The 16412-nt window shown below is 38.7% G+C and overlaps 1 protein-coding gene across 3 annotated transcripts in view; it reads right to left on the bottom strand.

Annotated features, from left to right (window-relative positions):
• stag2b (STAG2 cohesin complex component b) overlaps positions 1–16412 on the bottom strand; it is a 49366-nt gene that overhangs the window by 17437 nt on the left and 15517 nt on the right. For all 3 annotated transcript variants that reach the window (XM_061901722.1, XM_061901721.1, XM_061901723.1), the window contains exons 19-27: positions 12628–12831; positions 11742–11812; positions 11531–11618; positions 11313–11393; positions 11142–11234; positions 10821–10995; positions 9326–9465; positions 9108–9209; positions 8867–9015 (exon numbers count right to left, since the gene is read on the bottom strand). In XM_061901722.1, coding sequence (XP_061757706.1) covers positions 8867–9015; positions 9108–9209; positions 9326–9465; positions 10821–10995; positions 11142–11234; positions 11313–11393; positions 11531–11618; positions 11742–11812; positions 12628–12831 — 1103 coding nt within the window. The remainder of the gene's footprint in view (positions 1–8866; positions 9016–9107; positions 9210–9325; positions 9466–10820; positions 10996–11141; positions 11235–11312; positions 11394–11530; positions 11619–11741; positions 11813–12627; positions 12832–16412) is intronic.

Below are 16412 nucleotides of genomic sequence, written 5' to 3'. Positions count from 1 at the left end.
CCCCCAGGGATCAATAAAGTACTTTCTATTCTATTCTAGATGTCCCGAGCGGTATTAAGATTCAGTACATGCTGTTGAGCCTACAAGAGATTTATTCATCTAGTTTATTAATACGATTAAGGATTTTTTTCTTGATGCTAATGAATAACACCAAATATTGTTGTCCATTCATCCATCCATTTCCTACCGCTTGTCCATTTTGGTGTCGTTGGTCATCCGTGTCAAAAAGAGCACTTGGCTTTCCGGCACAACAACTAAGCTTTTAGTTTTTGTTATGAACATCAAGAAAAAAAACAGTGGATTGGACCAACAATTAAAATATTTATTACTAGGGCTTAATATGACAGTTTAATTGCACAACCAGGTCTTTGTAGTTATATTTAGGCATAACAACCACAAAAGACTCACAAACTAATGCAATCTCTTGTCCTTTCTTTACGTTTATGTCTGATATCATACACTACTAATATCCATCCATCCATCCATCTTCTTAGGCTTATCAGAGGTCGGGTCGCGGGGGCAGCAGCCTAAGCAGAGAAGTGCAGACTTTCCTCTCCCCAGCCACTTCGTCCAGCTACTCCCGGGGGATCCCGAGGCATTCCCAGGCCAGCCGGGAGACATCGTCTTCCCAACGTGCCCTGGGTCTTCCCCGTGGTTTTCTGCCGTTTGGATGTGTCCTAAACACCTCCCTAAGGAGGCGTTCGGGTGGCATCCTGAGCAGATGCCCGAACCGCCATACTTTGAGCTCACCCCGGGTGGCAGAGCTTCTCAAATTATCTCTAAGGGAGAGACCCGCCACCCAGCGGAGGAAACTCATTTTGGCCGTTTGTACCTGTGATCTAGTCCTTTTGGTCATAACCCAAAGCTCATGACCATAGGTGAGGATGGGAACATAGATCGACCTGTAAATTGAGAGCTTTGCCTTCCGGCTCAGCTCCTTCTTCACCACAACGGATCGATACAGGGTCCGCATTAAGGAAAACTGAGAAGGGCTGAACAAAAATTAGACCGAAAAGGAAATCATGTACTGCAGATTACAAGCTGGACGTAGTGAAATATGCAGTAGAAAACGACAAGAGGAAGCGGCGCATACCTTTGGAGTCGGCAGTGTTGTTTAAAAGCGACATCAAGGAAGAAGATTTCATCGGCTTTATCGATTAGGAGTGACAGATTGTTTGTTAAACGTATAGCATGTTATATATGTTATAGTTATTTGAATGACTCTAACCATAATATCTTACATTAACATACCAGGCACGTTCTCAGTTGGTTATTTATGCATCATATAACGTACACTTATTCAGCCTGTTGTTCACTATTCTTTATTTATTATAAATTGCATTTCAAATGTCTATTCCTGGTGTTGGATTTTATCAAATAAATTTCCCCAAAAAATGTGACTTATACTCCAGTGCGACGTATATTTGTTTTTTTCCTTTTGTATTATGCATTTTCGGCCGGTGCGACGTGTACTCCCGAGCGACTTATAATCAGAAAAATACGGTACTTGAACTCCTCTTCTTGGGGCAAGATTTCCTCCCCAAATTGGAGATGGAACAACCCTTTCCCGGACGAGAACCGTGGACTCAGACTTAGAGGTGCTGATTCGCAGCCAAGAAACCTAAACCCCTCAACGCCGTGACAGCGCCTAAAAATTATGTCCATAAAAGTTATGAACACAATCGGTGACAAAGGGCTGCCTTGGCGGAGTCCAACCCTGACTGGAAACGGGTCCGACTTACTGCTGGCAATGCAGACCAAGCTCTCACACTGATCGTACTGAGAGCGGACCGCCACAATCAGACAGTCCGATACCCCGTACTTTCTGAGCACTCCCCACATGACTCGGTCGAATGCCTTGTCCAAGTCCACAAACCACATGTAGACTAGTTGGGCAAACTCCAATGGACCCTCAAGAACCCTGCCGAGAGTAGAGAGCTGGTCTACCGTTCCACGACCAGGAAGAAAACCACACTGTTCCTCCTGGATTCAAGGTTCAACTATCCGGGGTAGCCTCCTCTAGAGTACAACTGAGTAGACCTTACCGGGAAGGCTGAGGAGTGTGATCCCACGATAGTTGGAAAACAACCTCAGGTTCCTCTTCTTAAAGAGAGGTACCAACACCCCGGTTTGCCAATCCCCCAAGGTTGCAGAATCTTGTCAACCAAGACAGCCCCCAAAGCATCCAGACCCTTAAGGAACTTCGGGCGGATCTCATCCCCTCCCGGGGCCTTGCCACCGAGGAGCTTTTTAACTACCTCGGCAACCTCAGCCCCAGACATAGGAGAGCTCACCACAGTTTCCCCAGGCACTGCTACCTCATAGGAAGACGTGGTGGTGGGATTGAGGAGGTCTTAAAAGTATTCCCTCCACCGATCCACAACAGCCGTAGTAGAGGTCAGCAGCACACCATCCTCACCATACACGGTGTTGACAGTGCACTGCTCCACAACCCTGAGGCGGCGAATGGTGGACCAGTATCGCTTGTAAAAACGCTACTAGTAGAGTAAACGTGATTGTATCACAGAAAGTTTATCAAACAAATCAAATATTTTACAAAGTGATCGCTGCAGACACAAAAATGGTCTGATTATATTCCACAAGATGATTAATGTGATTATTTTTAAGAGTCATTTCCGTCGACACACTTTCCTTTTTCCCCCCTACTGTATTATCTTTATAAACCACTTCTCTCTAAACTGTATGAAAGCTCTGTCTTATCTCTCTATTCGAAAGACTGGAACACTCAGGACCAGAACAGCAATACGGCATTTTCTGCTCAAACTCTATACTCACTCTCACTTGTTTGACCAAGCCGTTTGACCATAGTGTGAAATAAGCCAAGAAGAAGAAAAACATATATGACGTCATATGCAACAATATAACAATATAAAAAAAAATTTAAAAATTGTTTTTTTTTTTCTATTTCCTATTTTTTTTGTTTTACCTGTAACACCTACTTTACCACCATAGAGAGTGTGCTTTTTATGTCATTAATCAAAGTTTGTTAATTAAATGCAAAAATCCTCACATTTATTAGTGCAGTACATTTTTGAACACATTTGATTAGTATTTTAAGTGCAGGGATGTGAGCACCCTTTGAGGAAAAGATGAAAATATAGAGAATAAAGACCTATTTTTGATTTACCATAGTGGGGTGGGTTATATATACCGTTTATATATATATATATATATATATATATATATATATATATTTGTTTTTTTTTTTTTTTTTTTTGCTCCCATTTTTTGAGATGAACTCAAAGTTTTAAAACGTTTAACATATACGCTTTAGACCTAGAGACCTATCCGTCTCACATATTGCTCACAAATCTGTCCAAATCTGTGTTAGTGAGTATTTCTTATTTGCCAACTGTGTTAGTGAGCATTTCTTCTTTGCCAAGATAATCCATCCCACCTCACAGGTGTGGCGTATCAAGATGCTGATTAGACAGCATGATTATGTTGCACATATGCCTTACTTTTTTTGTTGAGTTAAGCCAGTCTTCAACAAAAAGTTGAAAGAGCTATATTGGACCAAAAATACAAAAATCAAATTTGTCTGAAGCCGCAAAAAATGTAAAGCCTTTTTTTAGTGTTATAATGAAGGCTACACATGATGTAAGAGTCTATGTTAGATATTTTAAATCAATCATCAAAATGATTGTGTCGCAGGCTGTATAGGCAAAATACAATTCATTGTTATCCTTGTGGCCTTTTCCTTATGTTTACCAACTGAAGAAAGGGACAAGCGGTAGAAAATGGATGGATGGGTGCTTTTGTAAAATGGTGCAATTGTGAAACCTTAAAGAGGAACTGCACTTGTTTTGGAATTCTGCCTATTGTTCACAATCATTATTAGAGACAAGAACGCGTCTTTTTTTTTAGGATTTTAAAGATGATAAAAATGCTTGTAAGATGTGGCTAATGGAAGTCCCCCTTGTAGCAAATCTATATATAATGTAGTAGGGCTGAGCGATATAGCCTTTTTTTAATATTGCCATATTTTTAGGCCATATCGCGATACACGATATATATCTCAGTATTTTGCCTTAGCCTTGAATTAACACTTGATGCATATAATCACAGTAGTATGATGATTCTATGTGTCTACATTCAAACATTCTTGTACACACTGCATTAATATACGCTCATTTTAAACTTTCATGCAGAGAAGGAAATCACAACTAAAAAAAAAAATCACTAGTTTTTTTCATACGGTGTTGATCTGGAAATGTTTGCATCGGCATTTTGATTGTGTGGGCGTGTGGCACCGAATGGAGATGTTGACATGCGGAGTAAGCACTCTTCATTCTCTAGCAAGTGACTTTTCAAATGATGCTACATATTAGCATCATTTGTAGCAACGCTTGTGCCTCATAATTGACAAATTAAAGTTGTCTGTTTGACATATTCCCACTTGAAGCCAAAAACCCGCCAGACGATGGAACCACTGCTGTTTTTCTTGGGAATTAATTCTTCCTTTATTTGTTCCCAGATTCGCACCTTCTTTCTCTCGTATCACCACTCGCACGGTTGCGCTAGCATCACAGCTAACGTTACCCATGCTGCTACCTCTCGGCTCCGCGAGGGCGTACACGTATGTGACGTTTGACGTGACAGTATGTGACGTATGTAAGAAGGTGCGCTTGCTGTCTGTGAGAAGGAGAGACAAGAAAGAGCGAAGAGAGCCTGTTGTGTAATGCCCGCAGCTAAAAGCAACTGAGTGAGAACGTATACTCAAATATCACAAGAGAGACATTTTCTATATCGCAGAGACAAACCCGTGATATATCGAGTATATCAGCCCAATAATGTAGTAACATACACGATCACAGCAATATGTAACGTGTACAATATTTACCGTATTTTGATCATTTTATGTAAAGACGGAACTAATTCTTGACGGCGCATTTATTTCCGTTTCCATAGCAGCGCACTTCCTGCAACAATTTCTCCCGGGATCAAACGCGAGTGTGTTTTCTAAGACTTAGTAATAGACAACAAAAGCAACTATTTTTGGACAAATGAGGATTCACGACTTTATCTTTTTGAAACTAAATATACGGATGATGAATTGCTGCTTGAAGAAGCCAGGACGAAAAAGAGGCTGAAACGTTAGAGCAGGCGGAAGCCGAGAGAGTGCGACATGGTCACGCTCCAAATGTGGAACTTTGAGGCAAGCTATGCCAAATTAATGAATTGCTTAACCAAATCAATTGGAAACATTTCCAACCAGATGTACAAACAACTGTCCATCGAGGAAGTCACTATACTATTGATCATGACACATGCAGCACATCACTGTACACTACAGTATATACGCTGTCGAGCTAGCAGTGTACTAACAAAACATGAAATGTGGGCTAATACTTTACAGATACTGTATTATGAATGTTCATGTTTTTCAGTCAGTACAAATTGGTAAATGTATCGCAGTGTTGTGCATTACAAACCCAAAGGTGTTTTGTGTGCTGACGTAAAAGCAAGCTGTTTTATTTCCGCAGTTAGCTTTTACGGCTAATATCATAGCATGCCGATGTGTTAGTGCTCTAGAAAAACTGTTTTTCGGTTTTCACTCTTACAATAACAATGTAGCTACAACTTGGTTATTACACAGGTTACAGAACGTAAAGTAAGTTAGTTGACGTTTCTGATGCCTTTTTAAAATGATTTAGAGGTAGAATTGATTGCTCTCATTAGCTGTATTGCTCGCCACCAAGAATGAGCCGATTTGTATGTTAGAATGCGAAAAAAAACTTTTGTTTTCTTGTCTCTCATAAGGATTGTGAGCAATAGGCAAAACTCCCAAAAAAAAGTTCATTTTTACTGTTTCAGCCAATATTTAAATTGTTGCATATTAAGTGACATAAAGTGACTTAAGGTTTTAGTTTTCAGGACTATTGCATGTATGAACATTTTTACTGCCTACAGTGATAAATGTGCTCATATGACACGCAAATGTAAAATATTAAATTTGATACAATTGTAGAACTTTATTTCTTTATCCCTGATTTAAACAGTTTTGAGTCCATCACAACACCAAGATTGCATTGAAATGTAATTATTTCCCAATTTTCATAAATATCAATTCAAAATGTTACATTTAGAGAAGAGCATTGCAACTGCTTTGTTTAAAGTTGAGTTTTGAGCATGATTTGTTGCCATTCCAAAACATGAGCTAAATAACGTGCAAGTTCATTCACCACTTGAGCTGATTTTTTAGCATGTGTATAATAACGGTATCATCTGAATACATTTACATTCGGGATGCAACTATAAACAGTAATAATGATAACCGCGGTTACCGTTGAAGATTATCGAACTGTTGTGATAACTTTTAATGCAGGGCTATATAAGTAAACATTGATTGATGATTGATTGATAAACTCACAGACAGACAGGCGCTAGCTCAAAAGCTTAAATCAGGGGTCCCCAAACTACGGCCCGTCAGAGTCCAAAATCCGACCCGCGGGAAGTCCCAAGTTTAAAAAAAAAATTAAGATAATAAAAACAATATATTATATATATATATATATATATATATATATATATATATATATATATATATATATATATATATATATCAGGGGTGTAACGGTACGTGTATTTGTATTGAACCTTTTCGGTACAGGGTTTCGGTTTGGTATGGGGGTGTACCGAACAAGTTTCTAAGCTAAAGTCTTAACAAGCTGCTTTGCTTCTTCTGTCTCTATCTCAGCACCCAGCATTGTCCCACCCACACAACCATTTGATTGGTTACATATATAGCGGTAACAGCCAATCAGCAGTGCGTATTCAGAGCGGTAACAGCCAATCAGCAGTGTGTATTCAGAGCGCATGTAGTAAATGCTTCAGCGTCAAGCAGATAGGTGTTAAGCAGTTCAGCATAAGGCAGCGTACTCTCCCCAAATGATAATAAACACCTACCAGTCAACTGTTACTAACATTACTATTAGCCCGTTGAACTTCTACAAACTTAAACTGCAGCTCAGCTCGCTCGCAGTTCTGGCTTTAGGTGAAGGCTAATTAGATTTTAGCGAAACATTAGCTCATTTTGCGGTGTGTGTGTGTGTTTGTTTTACGGACAAAAAAAGCTTTGAATTGCAAGGTCCCTGCTATCACATGTTGATAACAATAACATTTACATAATAAAAATTAACTACAGGATTCCCAAATGCTGTGGTAAATTAAGCATGATTAGTTGACTTGAAATTGATCAATGTTACACTTTTTATCTGGAGAAGAAAACTTTTGTCATTTTATTTAATCTGAGCAACAATTCGAGACAGTTTAATGTTGATTAACGTGGGCAGAATTATTATGGTGTTCCCAATGTTAAAAGGATAAAGCCATTGTTTACAAATTTGGTAAATAAATAACCAAAAAATGTATGTTATGTTGTTTTCTTACAGTACCTAAAATGAACCGAACCGTGACCTCTAAACCAAGGTACGTACCGAACCGAAATTTTTGTGTACCATTACACCCCTAATATATATATATATATTTTTTTTTAATCTGTTCTTTCTAATCCATTTTCTACCGCTTGTTACTTTTGGTGTCTCCTAGCAGCTCAGGCAAATCATATTGCCTAAAAATTAATTTTTCCCATCGATAACGTGACATAATAGCGCTTGTACTATATATATACACATACACACACAAACAGCCAAATTTTTTAACCCAATGCAGCCCCCGAGTCAAAAAGTTTGGAGACCCCTGGCTTACATGCTATTATTAAAACAATTGTTTCCTCATTAAGAAACGATATACCCCAATCTAAACGTATATAAACACATTTCTGTCCGAGCAACTAAAATATTCAATTGTGCACGTTGAACCTACAAGCAATGCTCTCTTGGTACAGAGTGATCCTTCTACACTTGGTGGAAGAGAGAGGGGTTTTACGATGCATTCAAAGACGACTGAAGAGAGAAGGATGTGACAATGCCCGCCAAAAATACTAAATAATAATTGTTTATTTTGTTAAGCACTTTTTACCTAAATTAATCTTAAAGTGCTACAGTACAAATCCATATTTTAAAGAGTAACAGCTTAACCAACAAAACAGATAGAATACTACAACTAAAACCCTGTCAGTGAAGCATAAGAAACACACAACATGCAAAATAGTGTAATAATTGTAACAGCGTGTCTGTTTAATAGTGTAATAATTGTAACAGTGTGTCTGTTTATTTATAGTTATTTAAAAAAAATAACTTGGTCAAAAGATTTGTGTATATAAGTACTTTTTGAGCACATTCAACAATACCGCGATAATAATAATAACCGTGATAGTTTTTTTGGTTACAATAACCATGATCTGAAATGTTCATATCTTTACATCCCTAATTTGGATTAAAATAATTTGGACAAACCAAAGTGAGATTGTTTACCATGAAAATAGTACAAGATGGAACATTGTCAGAGTGAGCGGAGATGAACGGTAATTATTGCTTTTGACTGACAGTGATCAATTTGAAAAAATATTCCTTTCATTTAATTGTATTAAGTTTAGTGTTGTATTGTTCACAATCCATATGACTAAAATGTGCAATAAAGTTTAGGGCTTAAGGCTGACACTTGTACTATTTATTTTAGCTGCCGTTTCCCCTAAACAAAACTAGTCACGTGACGTCTGGAGATCTATTGTGCAACATGTACAGTACCTGTACGTGTAACATGCTAAGCTTGATAAGCTTGTCAAACATGACACCCACATGTTTGTTCTTTAAAACAACAAATAATATTTTTCCAGAAATAAAAAAAAATTAACTAGTACATTTACATGACATTCTATTTATGTAAAAATTGTATTTTCATTTCAAAAAGTTTGAGATCAATGAGATGTGCAAAGTCTTACTTGTGTAACATGGCAATGGCATCTCTGGTTTTGACTTGGTCGAGGCCAAAGGTTAGAGAAAAGCGACGGGCTAACTCTTTGATTCCACAGAATGCGGACGATGAGCGATCAAAGCCATGGCCCAGCTCTGACAGCATTTCATTGAAAAGCTACCAGAAACAGAACAAAAGAAGGATCAATTATAATAATGTGATCAATGGGGCAAATGGAAAGCTACTGAATGATAATGTTGAGCACTGACCTGCTGAAGACTGAGGATGAGGGTTTTGGCACATTGAATCTTGTCGATTTGCCGGGTCTTACTCATTGTCTCCTTGATGATGTCACCATAATCATTATAATACTGAAAAATAAATGTTTTAAGCTCTTAGTAAACCCCAAATTGTTCATTCTTTTTAGCAAATAGTAAAGCAGACTGGAGAAGAAAAGTAGAATAATCATGAACAAAAATAAACTAACCCTCATGTACTGTTTGAAAATGTCAGCTCCGGTTTTCATTTCTACCACACAGTAGATGATCAGTTTACAATAGGCAGCAAGGAGGTTTCTCCTCTTGTGTAAAGCTTCAATCTTCACAGCCTCATCATCCTGTTGGCCATCTAAGAATACAAATCAACCAGAAAATTGTTTTTCATAACCAACTTTTTCCAAACATCCATTATTAATGCAAACTTTCCGTTATGTCTTTTTTCTCGATTGTGCAACCATTATTGGTCAAAGGATGACTTTAAACAAACGTTTACTCGTATGTAATCAATTAACATATTTTTGGGGATTTATTGTAAAGATGTATCAATTAATTTGTTCTTCATTTGTATCCAAGTTGTTTCTATTTTGTCCTTGATTTGATGCATGTTCCAGATTTCAGGGAGTGTCCTTAAGACAAAAATTAACGGGTATAGGATACACTGACCCTGATCATACCAAAATCTAATCAGGTCTTCCCCCAACTCTTTGGAGAAATTGCTATAAGGCAGAAGAACATCACTTTCACAAGTGTATGCAGAACCTAAAAACTAAATGCCAAAGCACCGGCATCACTTGGTCACGGTGTAAATGTGGAACTTGGAGCCAAACCATGTCAACAGAAATGAAGAACTTTGGCTGCACTACGTGGTACACAATGTTATCGATGGAATATATTTTCATATCTGGCGAGGAAGACACTGCTAAAAAAACAAACGAAAGACAAACTGTTTGCGCTAACAAACCTTGCAGTGGTAGAAATGTTTCACTTACCCAAAATCTACTGGAAACTTACTTGGCCAGCTTGATCTAACGTACAACTCTCAATTGAGTATGTCAATATAATATTCATCGTGATACATGCAGGAAGTCATGCTTGATGTGACAACTACAGACGCTGAAATGTGTGCAAATAGTTGTTGTAATATGATTGTTCATGTTTTTTAATCAGTACAGATTGGTTTCCTATTGCATTGTGTTGTGCATTACAAACTCAAAGGCCATTTAGCTGCTGACGCAAGAGCTAGCTCACAGCTAATGTAGTAGCGTGGCATCACAAGGCGACGTGTTACTGCACTACATAAACAGTTCCTTGGTGTTTGCACTTGCAATAACAATGTCGTTACAGCTTGGTTATCATACAGGTTACGGAACATAAATGAAGTATTGTTGGAGGTTTTTGGAGGCATTTATAGAGTGATTTAGAAGCAGAATAGATTGCTCACATTAGCACCATTGCTGGCCACTTAGAACAAAACAATTGCAAACTAGAAAGGAGAAAAAAAACATGTGTTTTCGCTATTGTAAGGATTGTGACCTATAGGCAAAATTCCAAAAACGGTGCAGTTCCCTTTTCAGTTTTAAGAATGAACTGTCAATTAATCTTCTCTGTAGACTGATTAATTCTGAAGACTGTTAAGCATTGACAACATTGACAAAGCTATGGACATAATTCATGAATTTATATAAATAGATGATATGCCTTTACCTGTGCTATTGGTATCATCATCCTGATCTATGAAGACATGATTCAGAATAAAGGAGAGCAGCTCAGACTGAAGCGAATCTTCTGAGGAATAGACTAAGGGCTCCAGGTGTTCCCTGCCTCCAGACACCATCTGGTGGCTGAAGATGAGCAGGAGGTCACAAAGGATGGTGAATGCCTGCAGTGAATAGAAAAAAATACATTTGCTTGCATAACTATACAAAAGTAGCCATTGAAAATACAACAATGAGACACATAAACATCAGGCAATGATTATTACTTCTTTTTTTTAATTACGAATAATATTTGACATTGGAATATCACCTGTTCTTTAACAGCGGTGTTGACGTTAGTGAGGTACCGCTGACACATCATACAGAAGGCCCTCATCTGTTTCCTCAAAGTCACCATATCCTCCTGAAAAGGTCAAATGAGTGTTTAGCATTACAACCATGCTTTACAGAAGTGCAGTAAAGTTGGCAGAGCTACACTCACCTTTCGAGAGCTGCCTTCAGATAACTTGGCCAGGTGCCACAGAATGACATAGTGCGTGCACTGCAGTGAATGGATGACTATCTTCTCAAAAAAAACAAAAAAACAAATACACTACAATTGTAAATATAAACACTCACTGAGAATATTCCATTCTTCAATTACCGGTAGCTTAATTTACATAGAGTAAAAAAAATTATGTTGAAGTGTTTTTAAATAACCTGTTCTGGCATGTCTCCATTCTCGATGCCTGTGTTGAGCAACTTAAAGTTGCTTGTAAAGAGATCCCATCCAGATAGATCATGTGCACTGCAAGACACAAACAAAGACACTAAACCGAGGATACTTGAATACATCATATTGTATATAAACATTAGTAGGAAGAAGACAAGAGAAGCAATCAAGACCTTTGGATAAAACAATATTTCGTACTTGTGAAAAGCTGTGATCCTCTTTAGAGTTGACAAAACCTGATAAGCATCATCTTCATCAGATTCTTCTCCCTGCATACGTAGAGAGATATTTGGTTCAATCAATCACACAGAAGAATGCTAGCATGCAACATTTGTTAAATACTGGGGTTATTTTACACTTTTAATTAGAATAATTACTGTACTTTGGTTGACTAGTTTAGTTTTCTTCATCCAGGCATGTCTGATCCAATTTGGCATTCGCAGTGTAAAATATGGTTATGATTCCAATAAACCTTTACCTTAAAATAAATGCGCTCAATAATTAAATTAAGACTTATTAAAAAATGTGGGAGATATTGTCTTTGGGTTAAAGAAAATTATGATGATCACTATTCAAGTGTTACGATCTAAAACAGGGTTTTTTTTCTAGGAAAGGCCGCATTTAAGAAAAATCTAAGGACGCAACTGATACATTTTGTATCTGAATAAAACATCCGTAATTTGGGTTTGTGTTATAGGGAACAGAGCAAATTAGTATGATATCTAATATAATCCCTTGAGGTATTTGATTTCTTCAATTAAAACCTTTTTGAGGGCTCGAACAAACTGGAAAACCTACGATATCTTGCAAAAAATGTGTATACGTTTATCAACACAGAATGTACAAAAATCATCAACTTAGTTCCTCAGCTATTCAATCTTTTTGGAGATTTGGGTGGGTCAAATATTTTCTAAGGTTTTTAGTGTAATATTTAAATACACGACATGTGAATTAGTCTTTAGAATTTGTAGTGGCCCAATAGAAACAGAGCTACAGGCCGCCATGCTGCACTTTGGCCAACCATTACCGGTATACACAACAATTGTCACCTTGATACAAGAAAGGCCTCTCCCGTTACACCTACCTCTTGTAGGAAATCCTCAAGCAATCGGTTGAACTTATCCACCAGTTCATCAAGCAACTGCGAGCGGGCAATGTCCACCCTGTTAAAGATTGGGAACTCCTCACTGCAGAGGGCATGGTAGGTCTTGGAGCATGTCTCTAAGACTTCAGTGTCTGTGTGCTTCTCCACGATTTCTCGGATTTGGCGGAGAAGGGCTTCAAGGTGCTGTAATCGACAAAAAACAGCAAACATAAAAGATTAGGTGTTATTCAATAATATCCATCAGGGGGCAGGGTTTCCCCCCCAGATTGCCATGTACTTGTGGCAATATGGGCATGGCTCTGCTGGGATAATATGACATATAAAATTTGCATAATCAGCGCTGATGCGTATATCCATCCATTTCCTAGTGCTTGTCCCTCTCAAAAAGCTTAAACAATGTTGTACATACATTTAAAAACAAATCCGTTATTACAAATTAGTATTCAGATGTATTTTTCTAATATCTTTTTGCTCTATATTACAGTTGTTGCTGATTATTGTACAGTGTAATTGTTGAGAATTTCTCAAGTTACTAGAGATTTCGCCGAACCTTTTAGTAACTTTATTAATTATAAAAGACTAACAACAAATCTAGAATCTTTTTCTGGTGTTACTGGAGACTCGTGTTTAGATATTCTTTACTTCTGACCCTCGATGTTCACAACGAACAGCGAAAGGTGCAGTTGGTCTGTCGTCACACTTGCCTCCCGCTGCTGCGCCAACTGTACTTTTACTCCTTTAAAGCCGCCACTGTTAATATAGGCACATAGCACATTTTACAGATCGTTGTCCGCCGGTATATCTCAGATATATTAAAGTATGTCCACATCACAGACATGCTGCCTCTTCTCCAGAAAATTGCGTGTGTCTTGCATCCTAACCCTAACCCTAACCCTAACATCCTGTTTCGGCTTGGAGTGCAACAATTTGTCGACATCAGGGCTGTACAGAGCATTTTAGTCGCATTTGTGACTAAAAATAGCACACGTCCGAATATGGATTTTACCCTTTAATTTGCGCTTTACTTCTAAAATAAATCCATCCAAATATGATCAACTTAGAGTAACATTTTTGCCCAACTGTATAACATGTTTGAAATAAACTTAAACCATAACCAAACGGACAAGTGATTGACACCGAAGTGTCAATAATCACTCTGTGCACGCTTACAGCCCTTTGTGTGTGTGTGTGTGTGAATCCCTCCCTCCTGTGTTATCCACAGAGGGGAGCGGGGTTGTAACTATAGCAGAGCTGTATGTGAGCACTTTCTATAAAATCTTAAAGTACCTTGTAAAAAAAGCAGCGACAATTACAAATATGGCAAAACAATAAAAACATATATTAATACTCCATCCATCTTATTCCGCTTATCCAAGGTCGGGTCGCGGGGGCAGCAGCCTAAGCAGGGAAGCCCAGACTTTCCTCTCCCCAGCCACTTCGTCCAGCTCTTCCCGGGGGATTCCGAGGTGTTCCTAGGCCAGTCGGGAGACATAGTCTTCCCAACGTGTCTTGGGTCTACCCCGTGGCCTCCTACTGGTTGGACGTGCCCGAAACACCTCGATAAGGAGGCATTCGGGTGGCATCCTGACCAGATGCCCGAACCACCTCATCTGGCTCCTCTCGATGGGGAGGAGCAGCGGCTTTACTTTGAGCTATTCCCGGACGGCAGAGCATCTCACCCTATCTCTAAGGGAGAGCCCCGCCACACGGCGGATGAAACTCATTTCGGCCGCTTGTACCCATGATCTTGTCCTTTCGGTAATGACACAGAGCTCATGACCATAGGTGAGGATGGGAACGTTAATCGACCGGTAAATTGAGAACTTTGCCTTCCGGCTCAGCTCCTTTTTCGCCACAACGAATCGACAGCGTCCGCATTAATAAAGATTTCGCACCGATCCGCCTGTCGATCTCACGATCCACTCTTCCCTCACTCGTGAACAAGACTCCGAGGTCTTTGAACTCCTCCACTTGGGGCAAGATCTCCTCCCCAACCCGGAGATGGCACTCCACCCTTTTCCGGGCGTGAACAACGGACTCAGACTTGGAGGTGCTGATTCTCACAAAAAATTTAATAAATAATATTATGAATGAATAAAAAATAAATGTGTAAATTTGGCAAGATAACACCCTTTTGACATAAGACGTAACTGCACTTTTTGTCCATATAGATAAAAATAGTGATCATATATGAGGTCTAGTCTTACACATAAGACTGCATGATTATGGGCAAAATAATAATTGAAATTATTTTTATCAATATTAAAATCAAGACTATTAATTAAAACTAACTATTAAAATCATGATTATTAATTATGTTAGGTAAAACAGTGTTGGAGTGAACACGACACCATCATGCAATTTGAAATATCTAATACAAATTCTCTACAAGTCTACATAAACGTCTATATATTTAAAGACAAATATTTGTGTTTTTGTTCATTATTAGTATCAATCATATCGTTTACATCTTTTAACGTTGAAAATGGTGTTAGTGCTTTAACAGTTCCCAAATAGTTAGCATATTTTTCGGACCAGTGGGCGCACCAGATTATAATGCACACGGCCGATGAGCGAGTCTATTCAAGTTCATACAAAAGGCGCAACGGGTTGTAAGATGCATTAAATTGCTCTTTTTTTTTTTTTTTAATCCTACATTTAAAACACTTCTTTGTGGACTACATAACATGTAATGGTGGTTCTTTGGTCAAAATGTTGCATAGATTATGTTTCATGGCCCATTGTCAAGCAGCTTTCTGACGGTCTCTTCAGGATGCACTGTTTTGTGGGCAGTCTTTTTTACAAAGCTCCACTTCGACAGTGTCTTCTCTCCGTTATCATTGTTATACTGGTAGTTGTTAGCACTTCCATAGCTGTTCTACTAGGGCTGCAACAACTAATCGATTAAATCGATTATAAAAATAGTTGGCGATTAATTTAGTCATTGATTCATTGGATGTAGGGCTGGGCGATATATCGATATAAACAATATATTGCAGGTTTGTCTCTGTACAATATAGAAAATGACTATATCGTAATATTCGATATGTTCTCACACAGTTGCTTTAGCTGCGTGCATTATATTACTGGCGTTTCTCAGTCCTTCTCGTCTCCTTCTCACAGAGACATAAAACAAGCCTGCCTTGTTACATACGTCACATACTGTTGCGGGTCTAGCGTCATACGCTCTCGCCGAGAGCTAACATTAGCATGGCTAACGTTAGCTGAGGCAGGTCGAGTTGCTTTTAGCTGCGGGCATTAAAATACAGGCGTTTCTCACTCCTCGTCTCTCATTCTCACAGAGACGGAAAACAAGCACACCTTCTTACATACGTCACATACTCTCGCGCGTCTACCGTCAAACGCTCTCGCTGACCAGAGAGGTAGCAGCATGGCTAACGTTAGCTGAGGCAAGTCGAGCGGAGCGGAGCTTGTGACAATACAAGAGAGAGATGGCGTGAAACTGATCACAAATGGAAGAAGAACAATAAATGCCCAACATAAATAGCAGGGGGTCCATCATCTGGCGGTGGTTTGGCTTAATGTGGGAATATATTCTGCAGACAACAGCAATATGCAAAGTACTGGTTGTACTTGTATAGCGCTTTTCTACCTTCAAGGTACTCAAAGCGCCTTGACACTACTTCCACATTTACCCATTCACACACAGTATGCAGCAGAAGTGTTACTACAAACAGGTAGGAACACTTTTATTTGTTCTTTCATTTAAAAAGTCACCCGTGAGAGAATGAAGAGTATTTATT

This window comes from Nerophis ophidion, linkage group LG05 (assembly GCF_033978795.1).
Source record: "Nerophis ophidion isolate RoL-2023_Sa linkage group LG05, RoL_Noph_v1.0, whole genome shotgun sequence".
NCBI lineage: Eukaryota > Metazoa > Chordata > Actinopteri > Syngnathiformes > Syngnathidae > Nerophis > Nerophis ophidion.
The sequence above is the reverse complement of the archived record's forward strand: the minus strand, read 5'-3'. Positions and strand labels throughout refer to the sequence as shown.